General features: G+C 46.1%; 1 protein-coding gene across 1 annotated transcript in view; it reads left to right on the forward strand.

The window, feature by feature from the left end:
- slc25a26 (solute carrier family 25 member 26) overlaps positions 1-22,005 on the forward strand; it is a 48,677-nt gene that overhangs the window by 16,836 nt on the left and 9,836 nt on the right. The window contains 3 exon segments of the mRNA XM_071514340.1: positions 13,687-13,731; positions 17,389-17,458; positions 21,704-21,768. Coding sequence (XP_071370441.1) covers positions 13,687-13,731; positions 17,389-17,458; positions 21,704-21,768 — 180 coding nt within the window.

Below are 22,005 nucleotides of genomic sequence, written 5' to 3' on the forward strand. Positions count from 1 at the left end.
GTATTTAAGGGGGAGGGGGTGGGGAGACTGGGTCTACAAAGGAGGGATAGGGGGCGAGAGTGGGTTGGATGTGATGGGGAAGGATATGAGGAAGGATATCAAAAGTACGCTCCTGCAGGTTGGAATCTGGTGCCAATGCATAACAGATTGAGATTGATGCGTCACACTCCAGACAGCCACACTTAGATGCAAATTCTGTTTGAGTTGGATGCCCGTGCCACTTCAGTTTAGCAGACGTTAAAGTGGCATAATACCTCAACTGTCTAATTACTGTAATACCCATCTCAGTCAGTAAGCCCATTATAAAGTCACCGTATTAGAAGAGTAACCCCACAGGAGTTTATCCTTCAATCAAATCCACTCTATTTCCACCTGATGATGGGGCAATGGATGAGAGAGGGAGAGAGAGAGGGAGAGAGAGAGGGGATAAATCAGAGTTGCGCCATAGCCAGACATGGGGAAGCACCCTGTAATTAGAGGTTAACCTCACTCTTTTTTTTTTTTTTTTTTTTTTACAGCACCACCGCTCTTTCATGAGAGGAAACGCCGCGTATCTCTCTCCCTCTCTTTTTCTCCCTTTCACCCCCCTCCCACCCCTCGCTCATCCCCCTCTCCTCACACCGCTCTCATCACACAGAGTAACTATGACACATTGCCTTTCTGTGGATTTTCAATAAGACTCGAATCAATGCAAAATATGACCTTTTTGTTTTTTGGAAAGCGGCATCCCTTTTGAATTCCTCCGGCTTTTCAAATTGAAAGAATTCTTGGCTCAGACCCTGCATTGCATTTTTCAAACGCATTACGCTTTGCCAGATTATTTTGCAGTTTGGGAGGCTTTCCGTTGCGTAAGTGCCCCCTTTCCAGACAGTCATACGGGGCTCTCCAGAAGTAGCACCTGCTCCAGCCCCCCGACAGCACCCACCCCCACCCCCACCCAGCCCTAGGCCTGCCCATGATTCTCCAGCCACCGCCGTCGTCTTACTAGCGGTGCTTACCTAGCAACATCTGGAGCAAACCACCCTGATGTCAAGGGTCATGGTATGATGTCACTGCTTTGTGTCCGATGGAAAAAGAAATATATTGTGTCACTCCCATCACAATCATTCACCTCACTCAACCCCAACGCAGAGGTTAGGAGTTCAAACCAATTCATGATTCCACACTCATTTACACTCACAGCAGTCCAGTATGAAGCTCTTTTTTATTTAAGCTATGGAGTCACACAATTTATTATTTGTGCTGTCTCCTCGCCTTACTTAAAGTAATAATCCTCAACATTTCATATAAATAAATGTCCGTTTTGGCTACTCCCGATCGCTGATTGATATAACACAGTAGTGATTCAGCCTATACCCAGTGTCGGGCAGGTCTCTGCAGGAAAAAATCCTCTCGCACACAGAAAGTGACGTGTCATAAATTTCTGGGAAGCAGCAAGAGCAGTTTGTTTGGAATAAAAAGAAGAGCTGGGAAAAGACGTCACAGTACTGGACACACTGCTTGATTGACAGGTGATCTCTGGGAAGTGCAGTGCAGAAACGCCACAGCAATGAGCAATAAGCAAAGATGATGCCAAAATCAAAAAAGTGAGGACCTTTTTTTAGATAACTAATTTAACCACTGTAAGGCCAGTATACAAGATTGGCGCTGTGGTAGCATTGATATAAACAATGGATCATTGACTGAATGGATTCCACAGTAAGACAATGCAAACGTATCCATACAGGCTTGGTGTAGTCCTGTTCAGTCAGTAATTGTAGCACTGCTCAGCTTATTGTTCTGCAGCCTTCTGTTGAGGCCTGTATGGATTGATCAGGTCCATACATGGCTGTGTTGACTGATTCATCTGTGTGTGTGTGTGTGTGTGTGCGTTCAAGCTGGCTGCGTCACTGCCAATATACACTCCGCTCACTATGACGATCCTGTTATTTCCAGCTGTGCTGCTGCTCTGCTTATCTGATTCCCAGCTGATAAGATGTGTGTGTGTGTGTGTGTGTTTCTGCATGTGTGTGTGTGTGTGTGTGTGTGTGTGTGAGGGAGAAAGAGGGAGAGAAACATTTCAGTTGGCCTGCAGGCAGTGATTGGTAAGCTGGAATCACTCTGGTCTGTGTTTTATTGCTCTGGGCACTGCTCCCAGAGAACACTGTGTGCATGCGTAAGTGTGTGCACGTCTGGCATGTGTGTTTTCGTACGTGCATGTGTGTGTGGGATGTGCCAGGCTGGAGATACCTAACCCACGCAGCCTTATTCTGAACCTCCCGGATCCCTTTACTTGACTTTGAGTCTCTTTACTTCGAGCCTCAGCCTTGCTATTGATACGCGACGTTACTGTTACTGCAGTGATCGGGTGCTGGCTGGAAACTGAGAGAAGCCCGGGTGCAAAGGGCCGCTCGGTGGCCTCTTCCGTTCTCAACCACCTGTGTGGCTGGGCTAACGCTGGCCCCCGCAGCCACAGCCTTCCTCTCCCATGCCCAGGCCCTCAACGCCAGCCTTTCTCCCAGTCCGCTCCCCCTGTCTGACTCCCCAGCCCCAGCCACATCCTCAGGCAGCCATAGATCTCCTCCTGTCAACAGCTAATTGGTTGACCCGCGGGGCATCCTGTGTCACACCACACCACCATTCATTGGCTAATGTGCACTCTGCCATTGATGTCATCTGTCACTGGCTGTGACGGACCCAAATTGTCATGTTTTTAACCTCGTGAAAGAATAGGAAGATATAATTTAAGAATTATGTCTTCCCCGTGGCATGATTTTATTTTGTTTTTTTCCACATAAAAATACTAGAAAGTTTGAGCCAATGACATATTCATGAGTGAATGTGCATAGTGGGTCTACTCACATTTATAATGTATGCTTACTTCTGCCTCTAGCCTCTGTTTTGACCAAGTTTAAAGTCTCAGTAATCCTGGCTAACATGTTCCTATTTACATTTTTCTGTTACATGTGAATCTTTGATTAGCAGCATGCTACACCTCAACTCACTTCGTTAACAGTTTGGGAGCAACAGGCTCAAACACAGGTGTGTGTCGATAAGGGAGCGTGTCTATTTCCTTTGTTCCTTTGTCTGTTCTGTTGTATCAAGCGTCCATCTTGAAGCAACAAGCTGCACAAAACCGGCACAACGTAAATATTATCCAGAGTTTCTGGGAAGCATTTCTCTCATGTCGATGGAATTGCGCTCTTGAATGTTTGCCAGCGTGCTGCTCAACCCCCCCCACCCCCACCCCCCTCTCTCTCTCTTTCCTCCCTCCCTTCCCTCGCTCCCTCTCTCCCCTACACCTCAGAACAAGTCTTAATTTGTCAGGAATATTACTGCCTTGTGCTGACATTCGCCGGGCTGCGGGGGCTTATGGGAACCAGGGGCCAGCTGCGATTCGATTGGCTAGCAGGAGACGTGCCGGCGCTCTAACCTCTCCCTAATTTGGCTTGTTTAAACACACACACACACACACACACACACACACTCCACGCCACCCTCGGCATTCAAAAGCTGTCAGGTGGAATTCTTCAGCAAGTGCATTCACACTCGTTCTGGTTTGTACAGCGCCGGGGAGCTGGAGAGGCTGGAATGAGTGATTGCTAGTCGCTCAAGGCTGAACACTCCTCAGAGTCCTACAGTATGGGCCTTAAAGGGACACGTGCCCAAGCTGCAGGATGGACACAAGGCTGCGCAGTCCGTAACATCCCCTAATCTGTGACAGATTTAGGTTTTGAGGGACTGCACTGAGCAATGGGGGAGAGGTGCTTTGTATGTGTTTCAGGTTTAGGTTTGAATAGGAATATGATTTGTGTGAAGTTTGCCTGAGGGGAGTCTATGGAGCGGTGTGTGTGTGTGTGTGTGTGTGTGTGTGTGTGTGCGTACATGTGTGTGTTTGTGCGTGTGTGTGCGTGTGCGCACGTGCGTGTGTTTGTGTACTGAGATGGGGCTCTGTTTTCTGTAAGAGGGAGAGCAGGCCTTGGCTTCCACCAAGCAGCGCTATACAACTACCAAGAGAGAAGTAATCTAAGCCTCTCTCTCTCTCCTTCCCCCCCCCTCCCTCCCTCCCTCTCTCTCCCTCTCTCTCTCTCTCTCTCTCCCTCTCTCTCCCCCAGGCCTCTCTTATGAAGTGTGAGGCCAAACACAGGCCCAGAGTGCCGGATCAGGCTCCCTCTATCGATTGACTTTATTTATGTGTTTGTTTATTTATTTAAAAGGCCTTGAACCCTTCTGTCCCTGAGGTGTACTTGTGCTACACACACACACACACGCAGCAACACACACACACACACCGCTCTCTCACTTTCTCACACGCATAGACTTGGTGTACACATACACATACAAATACCCCCCTGGATCAGTGTGCTCATATGTTTAGCCAGGCAGGGCAAGGCTAGGCAGCGGGTCGTTGGAGCAGCGCGGGGTCACTGCCGTAACTAGGTGTGACATTAGCTCATGCGTGCACGCAGGACGCAGGCTCAGTGTTTAGTAGCATAACATAGAGTCGTCGATAATAAGAAAATAATCGGCAGCCCCTATATGGTCGTCGGGAAACTCAATAGGCTAGCGCAGCCTAATTTGGCCAATTCTATTTTGAATTCATATCCTCACGTTACCGTTGTTTGGCGGTAATCAGAAACAGTCCAGCTGGGGTTATTTTAGGGAAATCATTGTCGACCCCCACTCAGCTCAGGGCGCTGCAACATGCATCCTTATCGCATATCTGTCATACTCCATTAGAATAGCACTAACCAGCAACATGCCCGTGTGTGTGTGTGTGTGTGTGCGCGCGTTGTGTGTGTGTGTCTCTGTCTGCGCTTGTGCATACCTGTGTGTAAATCAGTGCATTGTTTACAAATTTTTTTTTGTATGTTTTTGTGTTTTTGTACCTGCATGCTCTTGTGTGCGTGTGTCTATCCAGATTGTCCATCAGCTGACAGACAAACAGGTCTGACTCCCTCTCACCCAGTGACTTTTTATGGCTGCGGTTCATCAGTTGGCACAGTGTCATCACCACCTGCCTCACTGGAATGATTTATGATTTTATCAGCCTAAAACAAATTGAAATCTGATTTATATCTGTTTTTGTTATGAACATGTCACCATAGTCAGTTCCTTGTCATTCTTAAGTGACAGGCAGCAGATGGAATGTGAATGTGGGTGTGTTTGAATGTGTGTGTGTGTGTGTGTGTGAGACAGAGTGTGTGTGCTTGTATGGCTTTGGTGAGTGAATCCAGCTTGCAGCCCCACTGCATTAGCAGGTAATAAATGTGGACTTAGACTCAGGGCTTTGCCCCGCCTGGCCACTGAGTCCCCTTCTCATATGGTTCTCGTGCGTGTGTGTGAGTGTGTGTGAGTGTGTGTGTGTGTGTGTGTGTGTGTGTCCGTCCTGGTCTTCACATGGCCCATAGTGATCCCTCATTTTGAATAAGACTGCTGCTGATCGCTTCACCATCTGACTCCCATCTGCTTCCTCTTAAACTCTCCTCTCCTCTCCTCTCCTCTCCTCTCCTCTCCTCTCCTCTCCTCTCCTCTCCTCTCCTCTCCTCTCCTCTCCTCTCCTCTCCTCTCTTCTCTTCTCCTCTGCTCTCCTCTTCCCTCCTCTCCTCTCCCCTCCTCTCCTCCATACAAATCGCATAATATACACAGAGGACAAGGTTCTCGCTCCCAAAAGGCTTTCATTCCACCTTATCCTCTTTCTAACCAGGAAGTGTGTGAGACACTGTTGAACTCTTGTCTGCTTTTGATTGCTTCTCTCCCAGAGACCCTCAGCATCCAGGGCTCTGGTGACCAGCTTGGCCAGCCTTCCTCCTCTCAAGAACACAGCTGCCACCACGCTGCCGGCGATCCTCTCCACCCCTCCTCTCCCCTTCCCCCCACCTCCTCCCCTCTGTCCCACCTCTTCCTCTCCTTAATATCCTCCTCTCTCGTTTCGCCTCATTCCCTTCTCCTGGCGTTTTTGAGGAGAATTTCTCTCCTTTCGTCTCCATCTGATTCCAGTGCTGTCTTCCAGTGTCTCGTAGCACTTAAATCCGCCACTTTTCCAACCAAGGTTCAGGTCCCGAGGGGATGCTTTGGTGCTCTAGAGAGAGCATCAGAGTGAGAGAGAGAGAGAGAGAGAGAGAGAGAGAGAGAAATAGAGACACAGATGGTTTGAAAAACAAAAAGGTATGAGGGTGAGTTACAGAGCTAAAATGCTCTAAAAAAAAAAAAAAAGAGCAAGAGGTTAATGGAAAGAAATAGATCCAATCTCATCCTGAACCCTTGGCCACTCAACATTTAACAAAATGGCCACTTAGTGTTTCTCAACCCAGTCCTTAAGTACCCCCTGTCCAGCAATTTTTAGCTCCAGGTGTCATGAAAATGTGTGGCCCTAAATTGAATCAGGTGTCTAAGAGTAGAGTTGGAGCTAAGACTTGAGGACTGGGTCGAGAAACACCGGAAAGAATCACTTGCTGTTTTTGTGTTTTGGTTAAATTGAGGTTTGAGAGAGTGCCCGGTCTCACTTCCAACGGTTATTTGGTAAATTCCAAAACCACATGCGATAATTTTCACTTTGTATTAAAGGCTGATGAAAGGTCCAGCAGGCCGCTCAGCCTCATGCATCATAGCATTTGAGATGCTCTTTGAATTCCACATCTGGTGACAAGGAGAAGCAGAATGAGTTGCAAGTGCCTAAGTTGGCAGAGACTTTGGGTTTGGGAATGCACCGTAGTGTCTGAACTGAATTGGAGTGTGACGAGTGGTTGTAAAAATTCTCTGGGATTTCATAATATAGCAATAAAATCTGTGAGGGTGTCCTTTACTGTGATTGTAATCATGGTAAAAAAATGTCCTCAAGGGCATTATGGATTGCCAATGTGTTTTGACAAATATTTTCCGCAAAGTAATATACATGTACACAAACAAAAATATGGAGGAAATAAGAAAGATTGCCAAGTAACTCTCAGGTTTGCATTACAGTTTGGATATCAACCGAAATCAAGCATCTTTGATCAATCAGGCTGCTTGGCTGAAACTACCTGTTGAGTAAAGTGATGTTCTTTCATTGTCATCAAAGAATTGCAGAAGAATTACATCTTGGCAAACAAGCTCTTTGATCAAATTAGCATTTTGTGACAAGAATACTGGTGGTAGTTTTACCTTTATGTGTCCAGTGTTTATTTAGTTCACTCTGGTGCATGCCAAGTCTGTAGTATGTTGCGATTGTGTAGTGGATGGTACAAACTTTGCATCATCTCAAAAGCACTGTAGCACACTATATACTGAATATAAACTGAGATAAACTGCTACTGATCTTCTTATCGGGCAATGGTAACTTGATCAGAGAGAGAGAAAATGTCTGTATTCCTGTAACAGTGAAAAGATGATCTTTATATGAAGTTGTTTCTTGGAGTAATTTCATGGTAGTAGTAGGTAGAATTTTCCAATCGTTAAAAGTCAAAACGTGGAGCGATGAGGTGTCTGTTGGAAAAGAATCCACTGGAAAAGATGAATAATGTCTCTCATCTAGTGGGATTGGCTATCTATACATTAGTCTATTAGTCTCTCTCTGTCTTAATCTCCTCTTCCTTACTCCCTCTTTCACTCTCCTCCTCTCTGAATACTCATCAGTATGCGGAGGCTGCAGTATGACCTATTAAAAGTCATTTGTCAAATTGCAGCCAACTGGCTTCGCTGCAATCAGGCTCAATGTGAATATATTTTGACATGTGTTTTTCCTGCCCTCCGCTGAGCGCCTAAGGACCTGTGACAGCCTGAAGCCTCTCCGAATACTAATACAGTTAGCGCTAATACAGTTGGCACGGACGCACACACACACACACACACACAGACTGGATGCACTCAAGCACTGTCAGCAGAATGACACAGCAGACGCAATCTCCATATTGGGATGATATAGTACCTGCCAGTCACGGCAAGTGGCACTGTCACTGTTGATCACGCACAAATGTGTCACCCGACAAACAAATAACGCTGGCCTTCACACACGCGCGCGCACACTTGCACGGAAATACAAATATGGACGCCGACGAATTCATACAGAAAATGCAAGACATACACACACACAGGGTAGCAGGTCCATGTGAGCGGTGGTCATGTGTTTCCCAGCAGTGGAATCCTGTCCCTGGAGGCCGGCTGGATGACACAGATGTTTGTGGGCTTTGGGAGCAGATGCTGCTGAGCTCTCCTGGAACGGAGAGTCGTTACTTTGCGGCCAAGTCGCAAAGCCGTAGCTTGGCACGATTTTCACTGAAAAAAAAAAAGAAAAGTTGATTATAAACCTAACCCTAACCTTACAGATGAAAAATTGTGATCATCGGCGGAGATATAACAATTTTTGAGTTTGTGGCTTTCTAACCACAGCGAGGGAGCAAGAGAGGGGAGTGGTCAGTAGGGAGGGAGAGATAGATTGGTAGAGGGAGAGGGAAGATGTAGCATAAAGTTAGAGATTATAGGGTAAAAACTATAATCAGACAGTAACAGAGGACTAGACAGCAGCATGAGCAGAGGATGGAGGTCTGACAGCCACATAACCCGCACCTAGATTGAATTTTTTATTGACTGAGGCCTGCTGAATCGTTTTTAGGAAAGCTTCAAGGACCAGAGCAGAAAGACAGAATGATTCAGGTGAAATGAACCTGCATTTCAGGGTGGTGGTCCTGGCCTGATGGGACACTGAGTTGTGAGTCGACCTAATACTCCAGCTAGGGATGGACGAGATTTGAAATATATTGAAAGGCAGCACTGGTGAGAGAGGCACAGGAGGGGTGATGGGTACAATAACTGTAGTTGAGGGATGAAGAGGGATTCAACCACCCACGCTTTACAACTACAGCAGAAAATAAAGAATCCAATATGTTTAAATTTATGTCATGCATTTGCATTCTAAACCCCCCATTCTGCAGTTCTGGAAATGATCTCTCATGCCTCTGTTTCTTGTTTTTTGTGTAGTAGATCTGCTGACGGCAATGTCTGGAAACCTCAACAATGTGTTAATGCGTTGGGTGTGTTCGTCTCCCTGGTCTTCGCTATGATTTGGTTGCTGCCCATATGGCTGTGGAAGCATGCTGATTTGCTCAGGCTGCAGTTGAGCGAGCTAGCAAACTTTTGGCAAGAAGTGGAAACCCTCAGTCATTTTCAATGGACATAAACATCGCTGCTCTGCCTTCAAGGGGCAGTGTGCTCAATTTCTCAGAGGTTTCTCTGGCTCTCACTGATCCGTAAAATAATAAGCCCAGTTTTAGGCTGTATGAAGTATGAGAAAGAAACAAGAGAAATACATGGGACGGCCCCCTCAAAACTCCAAGTGGGTCCTTTACCAACCATGTTGCGTTTAAATCTTTATTTTTCCTCCCTGTCTCCCCATTTTCCTTGGAGCCTCTCCTCCAGTAGTGGGAGCCTGTTTGTTTGTACAGCGTTATGTCCTGATGATGTGGGCAGGCTGCTTGTTGCAGTCAATGAACACTTCTCCCTCCCATCATGCTCGTTGGGTTTTATGAAGGCCTGTCTGTTTTTCTGGGTTAACATGAAGAGCCTGGCTTGACTGGCCATCATCCACACACACACACAGACACACACACACACACACACACACACACACACACACACAGAGCGAGGTTGGCTAGGCTTTACGGAGCTGAATAGGCCATGCTAGCTGTGGCGTTATACGAGGCAGGGGGGTAGACAGAGACGCAGTTAGCACTGTGGAGCTATGTCAGTTTTATGCTGCCTGGCTGCCTGCATGCTAGCCTAGCGTAGCATGGCCCTGGCTGTGTGCTAGTCTAGCATAACATAGCTGAGTACGACATGTGCCCTGCACACTGACCCCTTTGACACTCAAGGATATCTGAACCATGGGGTCGGCACGCTGACCTAGTGGTTACAGAAAGTGTCCCATCTTGACCAAAAGGGCCCAGGTTGAATTCCCATGTCCATTTACAGCCAGGTGGCCTGTTGAAATGTCCTTGAGCAAGACATTACAGTTCATTACATTACATTATGTCATGTAGTGGACCTTTTTTGCCCAAAGCGACTTACAATAAGTACATTTTGTCAGCAGACACTGAGCCTCTACTTGCTCAGTCATTCTAAGCTGCTCTTGATAAGAATGTAGCAAAGTGTTTACACTGCAAGCAACTTGGCTAATGGGTTGCTCTATTCTGACCAATTGTGTGCTGTGTGTGAGCTTACCATCGATCCCAACAAAGGATGGAATATTGTTTCTGAGATGTTTATTCCTGTAATCTTTCAAATAAATGTTCTAGAGAACTGGGAAGCTTTGGACGGCTGTAGTCCATTTTGCATTTGCAAGCCGGAACTATTGTCCATGGAATGAAATGACTGCAAAAACTTCAGCCGTGGCCAACTTTTCTCAGCCAGCAAGTTTGTTGACCGTCCACACACCCGCCAAGTTTCCCTGGTCACTCAGCTCTGTAGGGAATTAATGGACTTCCGGTGACTTGTTGACTTGTTGCTCACAGTGTGGATGCAGGGTAAAATGCAAAGGTGAAATGGATGCACTGGCCTGGCCCCCCAAAGAGTAGAGAATGAAAAGAGAGACAAATGATAAAGCAATGTGGCTTGATTTCTCTCTCACTCTCTCTTCTAGTCCCCTCTCTTCCCCAAATCTCTCTCTGTCTCTTACTGTCTTTATGACTCTTTTAGCACTGGAATTTCATACACCTGCTTTCTTCTTCCATCCCTATACTAACACCAGGTTAGGGTATTATGTATGTAAGTTATAGCTTTTTGATGGGGTATGAAGTATGTATACAGTATACAGTATATACAAGTATACAGTTTTATGTCCCCCCACCTCGACAAAATAAAGTGTAGTGAATTCCCCACTTACCATCTACCCTCACTATTTAATATTACACACACGTGCGCGCACACACACACACACACACACACACACACATATGCCACATATGCCAGAGCTGGTCAAGTTCACACATGTATAAAGTTTATGTGTGGTTGTGTATGTGACTGTGTGTGTGTGTGTGTTTGCCCTCAGCCCTCCCATAACTATAAATGGCTTATCAATTTAATCTGACCACATGCGGCGCTCAGACGTTCCATCTCTGCCAGGCAACACACACACACACACACACACACACACAGATACACATTGTGTGCTAGGGGTGTCGAAGCGAGTCATAAATCACTGGAGGATCAGTCTCCACAGAACCTCTGCAGAACCCATCTTCCTCTCTCTCTCTCTTTCTCTCGCTCGCTCTCTCCCTCTCCCTTGTCTGGAAAAAGGCTGAATTCACCAGGGTGGTAATAAAAGACAGGTGTCTTTTTATTCCTTTTGAAAGCTCACTCTCCTCGCTCCACAGTTGGAAAACAGAGCTGGACACCCTCCTTGTCGTATAACACTCCACTTTTTGGGAGCTGGATACCAGACCTACATCAAATAGAGTTTTTAGATCATCTCCAAGGACTGTGAGCGTTTGCCTCTGTCTGCCTGGATAGGCCAGATGGGCAGAGTTTCCACTGGAACACTTGTGTGAGCTCCAAGTACCAGGCCCGCTTCATGAAGCAACAGCCAAGTGTTTGGAAGGATTGCACCTCATTTCGTGCGCTTTTCAAAACGAAGCATAAAAATAATTTATATTGTGTTTGCAGTATTTGTGGAGTGATGAATACTTGCACATACAGGTGTGTCTGAGCATAAATCCAGCAGACCTTTGAAGAAAAGTCTATAAAAAGTAGAATATTAAAAGCAACTTGTGTGGTGTAGAGAGAGATTGAGTGATTGAAAGGGAAAGAGAGTACAAGTTTTGTTTAATTACTACTAGTCATTTACTAATATTTATATTGAACTGAATTGAATTGAGTAATAGAGTGTGTGTGCTTGTGTGTGTGTGTGTGTGAGAGAGAGATAGAGATTAGATTAATACAGAACAGGGTTAGTAGTACAATATGCAAAACATGTTTTTTATTCATCATATCTTTTTCATCAAACACAAAATGGACTTAATTTTACTTAATTAATTTCCTGGTGTACTTTTTCTTATACTGCACATATAGTTTCAGAACTTGTATTTGCTATGTTCAGTTGGAAATCGACTGGTTTTGCCAGCTTTGTTTCTGTACTTTGGTTTTTAGATTAGTCTTAAATTCAGTTCCAAGTTGCATTAAAAAGGTCTTAAAAAGTGTTAAATTTGTCTCTCTGAAAGCAGATACTGCAGATACGCTGTAGGTTACTCTAGTTCAGTTGGGGTGTTTATATGAGGTCAGTTCATTTGGCGAGGGGGCTTATTAAGCTTATTAAGCGACATAAACACAGTTAAGTATTGTCTTTGTGCTCTGGCTGACTCACAGTTGGATTAGTCCAGTTTGTGCTAATGTGCTAACGTAGTCTGATGGAATATCTTGGAGAGGGCCAGAGCAGATGGATGAATGCTGCCGTTGTTGCCGGGATCAAAGGCTGATGACACCACTCACTGTCACTTTATTTATTTCTCTCTTTGGTTTTGTTTTTTTTTTCCCTCTCTTCCTTCCTCTCCCACTCCTGCTCCTGCTGCGCAAGATGACAGGATACGCCAAGCCCTCACTTGTGTGTGTGTGTGTCAGTGAGAGTGAGTGTGTGTGTGTCTGTGTGTCATTGTGTACGTGTGTATTTGTATGTGTACATATGTCTCTCTGTGTGTGTGTGTGTGTGTGTGTGTGTGTGTGGTCTGTGTGTGTGTCAGTTGCCCCTTGCCTTGGCACTGCCATTGATTTCCTCTCGCTGTAACTTCCGAGCTGATCAAGTGTTTCCAGTGGCAACACACACACTCCAACCATCACACTCCAGCCTCCATCCGTCCCTCCATCGCTCTTTCCAAGCTTCATCCATCCATCCATCCTTCCATCCATCCATCCATCCATCCATCCATCCGTGAGCGCCAGACCACAGGCCTTCTCATTCATTAATCATCAGCAGTGAGAAGGAACAAGGGAGCAGTCAGAAGAGAGAGAGAGGAAACAGAGAAATGTGGCAGGAGTGACAAGTGCAGGGGATGATTGGAGGTTATAGATGAAGAGTTTCAATCCATAAATCTGTTTTGGGAAAAACATTTATTTAGTGTTCATGTATTTAGTAGCCTTTATTTAGGTTTTTAATTCAAAGGATTGCATCCTCAAAAAATGTCACATTTTTCTGGGTAAAGGTCTTGCACCAAGTATTTGGGAGATTGGCCCATTACTTTTGTCACTTAGCCTAAGAGCGGCATCAAGTCTTCCTTTCCTTTTGAGATAATCTGCTAGTCGCCTACTATCACTCAGCAGGGAATACCGGTGTCAGTGGATTATCTGTTCGGCTACCATATGTATTCTACTTATATTTCTCCACCTGACGTTTTAGTAAGCCAACCATTTGCCTGATGTAAATATGCTGATATGGGAACCAGAACATTTTTCAAATTCAAGAAACAAATGCTGAAACTAGCGCTAATATTATGCCGATGAATAGAAGTGATGCTGTAGCCTGTTTACTGTAGCTTGTTCATTTCATGATCGCAAAGAACTGAATTGGCCAACCATGAATAGCTAGGCTACTTGTGTTTGAATATGAAAGCATAGCCTACAAGGAAGGTTATGATAAAGCTTTTAGGCTGATTGTTCCCACCTTTGACCGATGCTCAAATGAATAGGAAATGGATGCATGGAGTAAACTAACATAATGTGAATGTATCAATCTGCTTTGTCTTCCAGATCCCCTTCTCACTGGTGCAGTTTCCACTTTGGGAATATTTAAAGGTATGCATTGGATCTCCCTATATATCTATTTGTCTAACTCACTTTTGTCTCGGTCTGTTTTTATTATCCATCTATTTTATCCCCTCTTCTCTCTCCCCACCCTCCACTCCCCCCTGCAACTCCACCATGGCTCAGTACAGTCATTTACAGTAATTATTCTCAGTGATAAACCTGTAGTAAAGTTATAATAGTGTGCTTATTCCTTGACACATTTACAGCAGCCACCCCCCCCCCTCCCCACCCCCCAGTTCCCTTGTATCACCATGGCAGTAGAAAACGTGAAATTACGCCCTGCTTTAATGGATCGTCACGGCTACCATCAAACCAACCTGCAATTTGTCATGAGCTTTGAGCATAGGCAGTTCTCCCTCTCTCTCTCTCTCTCTCTCTCTCTCTCTCTCTCTCTCTCTCTCTCTCTCTCTCTCTCTCTCTCTCTCTCTCTCTCTCTCTCTCTCTCTCTCTCTCTCTCTCTCTCTCTCTCTCTCTCTCTCTCTCTCTCTCTCTCTCTCTCTTTCTCAATGTTAGTCTCTCTCTCCCTCTTGCCCTCTCTTTCTTTTCATTGTGTGGCCCTGAACACATAAAAAGCCGTTTCTCTTTGAAAAGGCGGCGTTTTGTGGGGTGACATCATGTCTCAAGGGCGGGAGAGGCGGACAGTCAAACATTCCATCAATGTTAGGACCTAACGGGCCGGCTCGGACGAACAATACGCCGCACAGCTGTGTGTGTGTGTGTGTGTGTGTCTGTGTATTTGTGAGAGTTTGATGTTGTCGTTCACAAGTGTCTCTTTGTCCCCCAGTCAAAGGCCCTCTCTCTCCAGGCCATCTGGACTTGGCCGTTGGTGGAGAGCTAAACTGCTGGAATCTGGACCTCCTCTCCTCTCCTCTCCTCTCCTCAAACTTCTCCTTTGCCTTTGCTCATACGCCATCTCTCCCATCCTTCTGATTTTCTGTCTCCTTCCTCTGCTCTCCTCCCACACTCCTCCCTCCTCCTCTTCCTCCTCCTCATCCTTTTCTTCTCCATCCATTGGCTCTCTCCTCCCACTCCTCCCAGATGTACAGTCCAATCCCTCATCCTCTGTATGAACGTGGTGGCCCGAATAGCTAACGAGGCGTTTACGCAGTACAATGGAGGGAGGAGAGAAAAAAAAATCAGCTACTAGCGAGCCAACAGGTTTTTATTGCCATTCCTTTAGAGTGATCGGACCGTTGGGATGTTTAGTGGCTTTCAGGAACGAGAACAGGAACGAGAACAACGTGATTTAGATTGAATAATGCCAGAGTGAAGGAATGTGAAAGAGAGTTTGTGTGTGTGTGTGTGTGTGTGTGGCATTCTCACCCTGGGATCTCCCATCTGCTCTGCGGGATAGTAATGTGCTGCGTTATGGCCTTTTTCTTTTTGTTTCACACAGAGCCAACACAGCTGTCAGTAAGAAAGAGAGAGAGGGAGGGAGAAAAAGAGAGAAAAGAGGCCATTACATTTTATCCTAGAAAACCAACTAATGTCTGTCAGTCCGCCATCACATGGTGCAATAGGAATAAACAGCAAAATCCTATCTTACAGTGTGTTGAACAAGGTTCCCACTAGTCCATGAAAGTCTGGAATATCATGGAAGTTTTTAGATGCATATTCCAGACAAGGAAAGTCAGGGAATTTGATAATTCCAATGGGAATTTAGTCAGGGAATATCAGATAATTTTACAAATGGGTCCCTGTACAGGGGTATACCAGAATGTATTTTCCAACTTGTTCACACGTTCATTGCATTAGATGGTGGCTTTCAGCTGTTTTTCTCCACAGCAAGCCCAGCGGTAGTAGAAACCAGGCTGTTCACCCGTTTATATCTTTTCTGAGCTGAAAAACAACACTAACGGACCAGGAAGGAATAACATTTTATGTAATGGGAAGTCATGAAAAGGTTTACATCAGAGCCACGGTGGGAACCCTGATTAAACTGATCAGATGCACTTACAAGTGCAATCTCCCAAACACATATATGCCTACAGAAACACACATAATACACACCTATAGACACAAACACACAGGCACATACATGTGACGCACTGACACACTCAGCACACACACACAGACCTACCATCTCTTTGCTTTGGGAGGCTGTCCAGGTGCTCAAACCAACACTTCCACCAAAGGTCGGAAGAGTTCAAAGGTCATAAAGTTTGTTTTCCCAGGTTTACCTCTTCTTATTTATTCATGAAACGGAGAGGGAGGGAGAGAGCGATTGAGAGAGAGGAATCCCCCAGCATGCCGGCCTTTGATGTGGAAAACAAAATCTCCTTTTTAATCTGCCGTCTAATGGAATGCACATGATGCATCCTGACCCGTACACATATCCTGCCCTCCTTGCTCTCCTCTGTCCTTTTGTGTGTGTGTTTGTTTGTTTGTGTCTGTGTGTGTGTGTTGAGCATGCACATGTACACACATGGCTGCTGTGATGTCCATGTGCGTATGGGAGAGGAGGAGAGCGGAGAGGGCATGCAACAGATTAAACTTGCAGGGGGGGAAAGGTCTAAGAAAATATTAGTAATCGCTCCATGCTGTTGCTCAATTGCCCTCCCCAAGAAGCAATCATACCTTGCAGCGCCTGAGGGAGCTCGACTGTCCACGTGCATTTTTATAAGAGGACTAACCTCGCATAGTCGGCCTCTTCTTTGCTTTGCTGAAACTGGGAGGAAAATAAAAAGACAGCCTTCCCTTTCGGCCTGTGCCTTCCCAAAACAAAAACATCAGGTGGTTTTGCTCAGTAGCCAGTTGCATTTGAGCAAGCAATCCAACAATGTGAGGGCTTTCAAACATAGACAGAAAGTTCTTGGCAAATACATTTGTCCTGGTTGATTGACTTTGTTTGTTAGCTTTGTTTTCAGTTAAAGCTCCTCTACTTCTCTACAGCCTAGCCTGGCCTTCTCACTTAAATCCAAGGATTTAACATACTATCACTTAAAAAACTTGTTTAAATTTTGATCTATCAATTATGTAAGAGGAGTCACTTTTTTCAGGTGGTCGGAACTAAACTCTTCACACCAACACTGAGATGTTAACGACAACATTGAAATGTTGAATGCATTAACTTGCTGGTCTACCGTCCTGGTTAATACTCAAATGTCAGGCTTTATTTCCAAGTTCTTGGCAGCTTTATTTCCTCGGCTGTTGTCCTCAGCTGGCGACAGGCGGCTTTTTCTATTTTATTTTCCTCCTCCCCCAGGATGAGATTTGGATGCACTCGGAGCCCAATGAGCACATGATATTGTTCGCATGAGTGCTGTATAACTTTATCGATGACATCGATAAAGGTCGTTTTTTGAAAATTTATTTTCTGCTGAACTAAGCAGCTCTGTGGAAATTTCACTACACTGGATCTCCGGGGCTCCCGCTCCCCTCTCATCCCGTCCCAGTTCTTGGGAAACAAGCAGCATGACATCACTGGGGAGAGCAGGCAACACAAAAATAGCCGGACAGCCCGGTTCCCAGCCGCCGGCCCGGACCCCAGACCCTGACCAGAGTTCACAATGTGTTTTCAATGTGTCTGATATCTCCCATAACCACAGCCTTCTCTCTCTCCCTCTTTCTCACTCTTTCATCATCCCCCTCTTTCGTCATCTCTCTCTTTCTCCCTCTCTCTCGTCATCTCTCTCCTTCTCCCAGACTCTCTGGTCGCGGAGGCAAGGTCACACGCTCTACTCTTGGCAGGCTGCAGTGTGCGGAGCTTTTGCAGGTGCAGGGGATTATATGCTGCTTTGGGAAAGCGGCGGAGAGGGGGGGGGGTTGGATGGAGGGATGGGAGGATGGAGGGATGGATGGGTAGATGGCCAGGAGGGCAGGAGAAGTTTACCTAAAGCCACATTCTTGTAGGATTCCACAAAGGTTAGTGCAGCTGGCATGCTGTGCGCTCACCTGCACGGCAGACTCAGGAGAAGAGAGAAGAAGAAGAAAGGAGGAGAGCGAAGAGAACAATAGATAACACTTGACAATCTTCGATATAGTAATTCTGTTACTGTTCATTGTTATCATGACAGCAAGGTCTCATTATCACACCACAGTTCTCAGCCCTCCAGCCAATAAAAATCATACCATAGCAGACTTTATGGCTCTGGCTTCGCCTGGATGACTATCAGGGGAGAGACAGATGACCAGGAGAGGAGAGAGGAGGGATCAGAGGAGGGATGAGAAGAGAGGAGGGATAAGAGGGGCTGGTTCCTGGGTCTGGGCCCCTGCAGCTGCGCGACCTCCTGAGCACTGGGGCCTGAAGTGCTTTAAGAGAGCGGGAGAAAGAAAGAAAGATAGAGAAGGGAGGGAAGGAACGGAAGAGAAAGGGAGTGAACTAAGAAACGAGACAAATAGGGCAAAGGAAAAGACAACAACCAGAGCGACGGACTCAAATCAGTGTATGGAAGAAGAGAGATGCATAGACAGGGGCTACAAGTACGAGTGAAAGAGAGGCACCGATTGGAAAAAGAAGAGAGATGCTCACAGGCTGTTTGACCACGGTTTAGATGAAAGAGTGAGAGACAGGCAGAGAGCTGGTTAGAAACACAAGAATAGATGTCAGTGTAAACAAATACTGATTTTGTACATTCTCACAGTGCATTCATGGTTTTGCAAGCTACAGCTAGCGAGGTAAAAAAAACTATTTCAAAACACATTGCAAAAGTATATATATATCAGACATAATCCATGTCTGACGGGGTTATGAATTGTGACCAAAAAGTCCTATCGTAGGTACAATTTGTACTGTATTTTAAATAGCATACATCCAAAAAACACCCAAAAAAATTTCCGCAGATGTTAACATAGAGTAGGAGCTACGGTGGACAAATTCATAGTTAAGATTTTAATGTAAAAATATACCCGTCTCATAGGCCTGGCCAGGAAACCAAAATGCAATGTTTGTGAACCAGGGTTAAAAAATGCATATATATTGTTTAATAATACTTATGTTGCAATATACCGTGATATGGATTGAGGTCTTCTCTCCCAGCCCTACCATCTTATCACCCTACACTGCAACAGAGAAGACTATCCCATTCCTCCTAATTGAGACACTGCAGATTTGAACAACTTTTCCAAATGAACTTCAAGTGTTGGCTATGGTCACTGGTGGGAAATCTTCTCCTCACACAGGAAGTCACAAATCAAAACTTTAAAGTAAATACAAAACTTCCTCCTGAGCACCGAGTGAGTGTTCCTTTTGAGAGAAAACCAGACTCACCAATGATGGTGGAACCTCCTGCTTAAAGATTTTCATCTCCATCTCCACTACCAGAAGCTACTAGAAGAAGAAATTTCAGTCTGTAGTTTGTGTAGTTTACTGACGTCACCTTACATGAACTCTGGTGATTGAAGTCTGCTAAATTCAAAAAATTACCTCTGCTGCTATTTTTGGCCGTTGAGTTGCCTAGTGCAGCTTTAAGGTTACATTTATATAATAGAACTTGTCTGAACCGACTGACTGACCTAAAGCATCAGCATGGGAAAAAAGTCATAGACATTTGCGTTGTCCTCTGCAGCATTAATGTAACCAGAGAGATGAATACAGATCCAGGGGCATACAGCTCGGTATACCATGTACCTACGATATTTCAGGCTTGAATGAGACTTGTGATCTTTGTCGCATTGTCTCATCCTTCCAGTCGCTCTCCACCGTGTGCCGTTTCATGAAAAAGTCGAATTTTATAAAAACGGGTCCACAGACCGATCTATGGAACAGTTGTTGGACGGTCCTTGCTTTCAGTCCATAACTCTTGCAACGCTGCGACGGGCCAGACAGGACAGGCAGATTGATGTTGGCTGCTCCGGGGGCGATGGAGAGACGGCGGGAGGGAGGGGGAGGGGAGGGGATGAGGACACTGCACCCCGAGGAGCAGAGACGTGGCCCGACGCCACCCCACCTGGACTCGCTCCACGCTGGGAGGAGGAGAGGAGCAAGAGAGAGAGAGAGAGAGAGTAAGGAAGGGACAGACAGAATCAGAATAAGAAGGAATGAGAAAGAGGAGACTGGTGAGAACAGGGATATGTGGATGAGTGGGTGGCAGATGGGAGAGATGCAGCCAGCTTTATAGGGCAAAGGTGAAGAATACGCAGTAGAGACAGGACAGGAGGGAGTTATGATGAGGTAAGGAACGAGGCACAGAAGCCTTCTGAGCAAAGAACCACAAAGCCTGTGTCGAGTTGTCAGATGAGGAATGTTTTCTCTCAGATTAGCAGAAGACGGGCAAGGTTGAGCCTTGTATACGTTCAGCGGACGTTGTATACTTTCATGTGATATACGAGTCATATCCGCACTCCAAATGATCTGAATTGACTGTCCGTATTCAACTGACCTCTTCAATTCAGAAGCGGCGAGAGAGGCTATATTGAGAAAAGGGGACGATCGGGGGATAGACAGGAAAGGAGGGAAGGGTGGAGGAGTGGAAGAAGACGGGACGATCGGAGCCAAAAAGGAGGAGAGGGGCGAGGGCTCAGGGATGGGGGGTGGGGGGGTGGGGGGGTGGGGGTGGGGGTCCAGGGTAAGAATCCGATTCACCTCCTCCCTCCGCGACAGAGGTGTCCAAGAGGGATCTTCGAGTTTCAGTCCACTTCCCCTTACAGTACAGCTTCACACACTCTCACTTTTGACTGGATATCGCTCGCACAGACACAGACACAGACACAGACACAGACACAGACACACCGAATGAGCATCACACAGCGGCCTTGACCTCGTTTGAACCGGCCAGAAAACAACAAAGTCAATCATCTCCGATTTGCACTTAACCTTCATCTCTACGCTGATCACGTCACACGGTTTTTCCGGCCAAAGTTAGATTCCGCCCCCCCCCCTCCCCCCAAGTCCAACGGGGCTCCATTTGTGAGATTTATATGGATACTGCAGCCTTTTACATCCATCCAAGAATATTACAAAACAGCCTACGGTGAGAAGGCTGTGTCTTTGTATCCATGGTGAAAGCTGGATAAGACTTTTTCCCACCCAAGAGGGGGGGAACGTACATTAAAATCCGTTCTCATTGTCAGCCAGCGCTAACTAGTAAAAATCAAACGACGTAGAAGGATTGTTACACTATACCGACCCTAATGTTTTCCTCTATCTTACTTTAATGTCCAAATCTCCATTCTCTCCTCCTGCTCACAGTCATATTGCTCCTTGGTGGCCCATATGGACATGTTTACCCAGAACAGTTGCTATGTTTGTGGCGGAGAATGACACACACACACACACACACACACACACACACACACACAGAATAACTCTCACATAGACACACACACACACTGTGGCTCAGTGGGGACGCCTCTGGAACGCACAGCCCATCAAGTCTCCAACTTGGCCTAGGAGGGATGGAGGGAAGTTGGGGTGTAACTACTCTCCATAAAACTCACAGGAGGGAGTGTGTGTGTGTGTGTGTGTGTGTGTGTGTGTGTGTGTGTGTGTGTGTGCGTGCGCATGCATGCCTGAATATGTGTGTCAGTGTAAGTGCGTGTGTGAGAAAGAGATTCGTGTGTGACTTTTTGTGTGTGTTTGTGTACCCCGGATATGTGTCCAAATGTGCATGTGAGTGTATATGTGTGTCTTTCTTCATGTTTGTGCTTGTGTGTGTGTGTGTGTGTGTGTGTGTGTGTGTGTGTGTGTAGCTCTGAGGAAGCCGTGGGCTGGATGAGGCAGCGGAAGGGGGCGGTGGGAATAGAAGTGTGTCTGTCTGGTTTCTGTGGTCTAATAATGGGGAACGTCTCAGATGGGGAATATTATCATTTTTACGAACTTCATGCAGCGGAGGGCCAAGGGTTCCACTGTTTATTGCTGAATTAATATCTTACTGTAACTGTGGTTAAGTAAATTGGCCTTTTTTTATTGGTTTATTTTTAATATTTAAAGACTGCTGAGAGCAGAGAAGGGCCTGTTATGTTTGCACTTTGCTAAAATGTGCGTCTGTGCCTGTTTGTGTGCGCACTCTCCTCTCTCTAGGTGCGGTAGCAGCGTTCGTTACCACTCCTCTGGACGTGGCTAAGACCAGGATCATGCTTGCAAAGGTACACGCACGCACACACACACACACACACACACACACACACACACACACACACACAGAGCACACCAGCTACTCTGCCAGCAACTTCTAAACACTGCTGTCAGGTGATGCCTCGCAGACAGAAGGCGGAGTGGGCTCACAGCCTCAACAAACCTCAACACCGGCAACATGCGGGAAAGAGCGGGGCCAAGGTTGCACGGGGACAGTAGTGAGGCGTACACACACACACACACACACA

The sequence above is a fragment of the Centroberyx affinis genome, unplaced genomic scaffold (genome assembly GCF_046629955.1).
Source record: "Centroberyx affinis isolate AG114_WGS23_722 - 3 ecotype Tasmania unplaced genomic scaffold, CSIRO-AGI_Caff_v1 ptg000285l_1, whole genome shotgun sequence".
Classification (NCBI taxonomy): Eukaryota; Metazoa; Chordata; class Actinopteri; order Beryciformes; family Berycidae; genus Centroberyx; species Centroberyx affinis.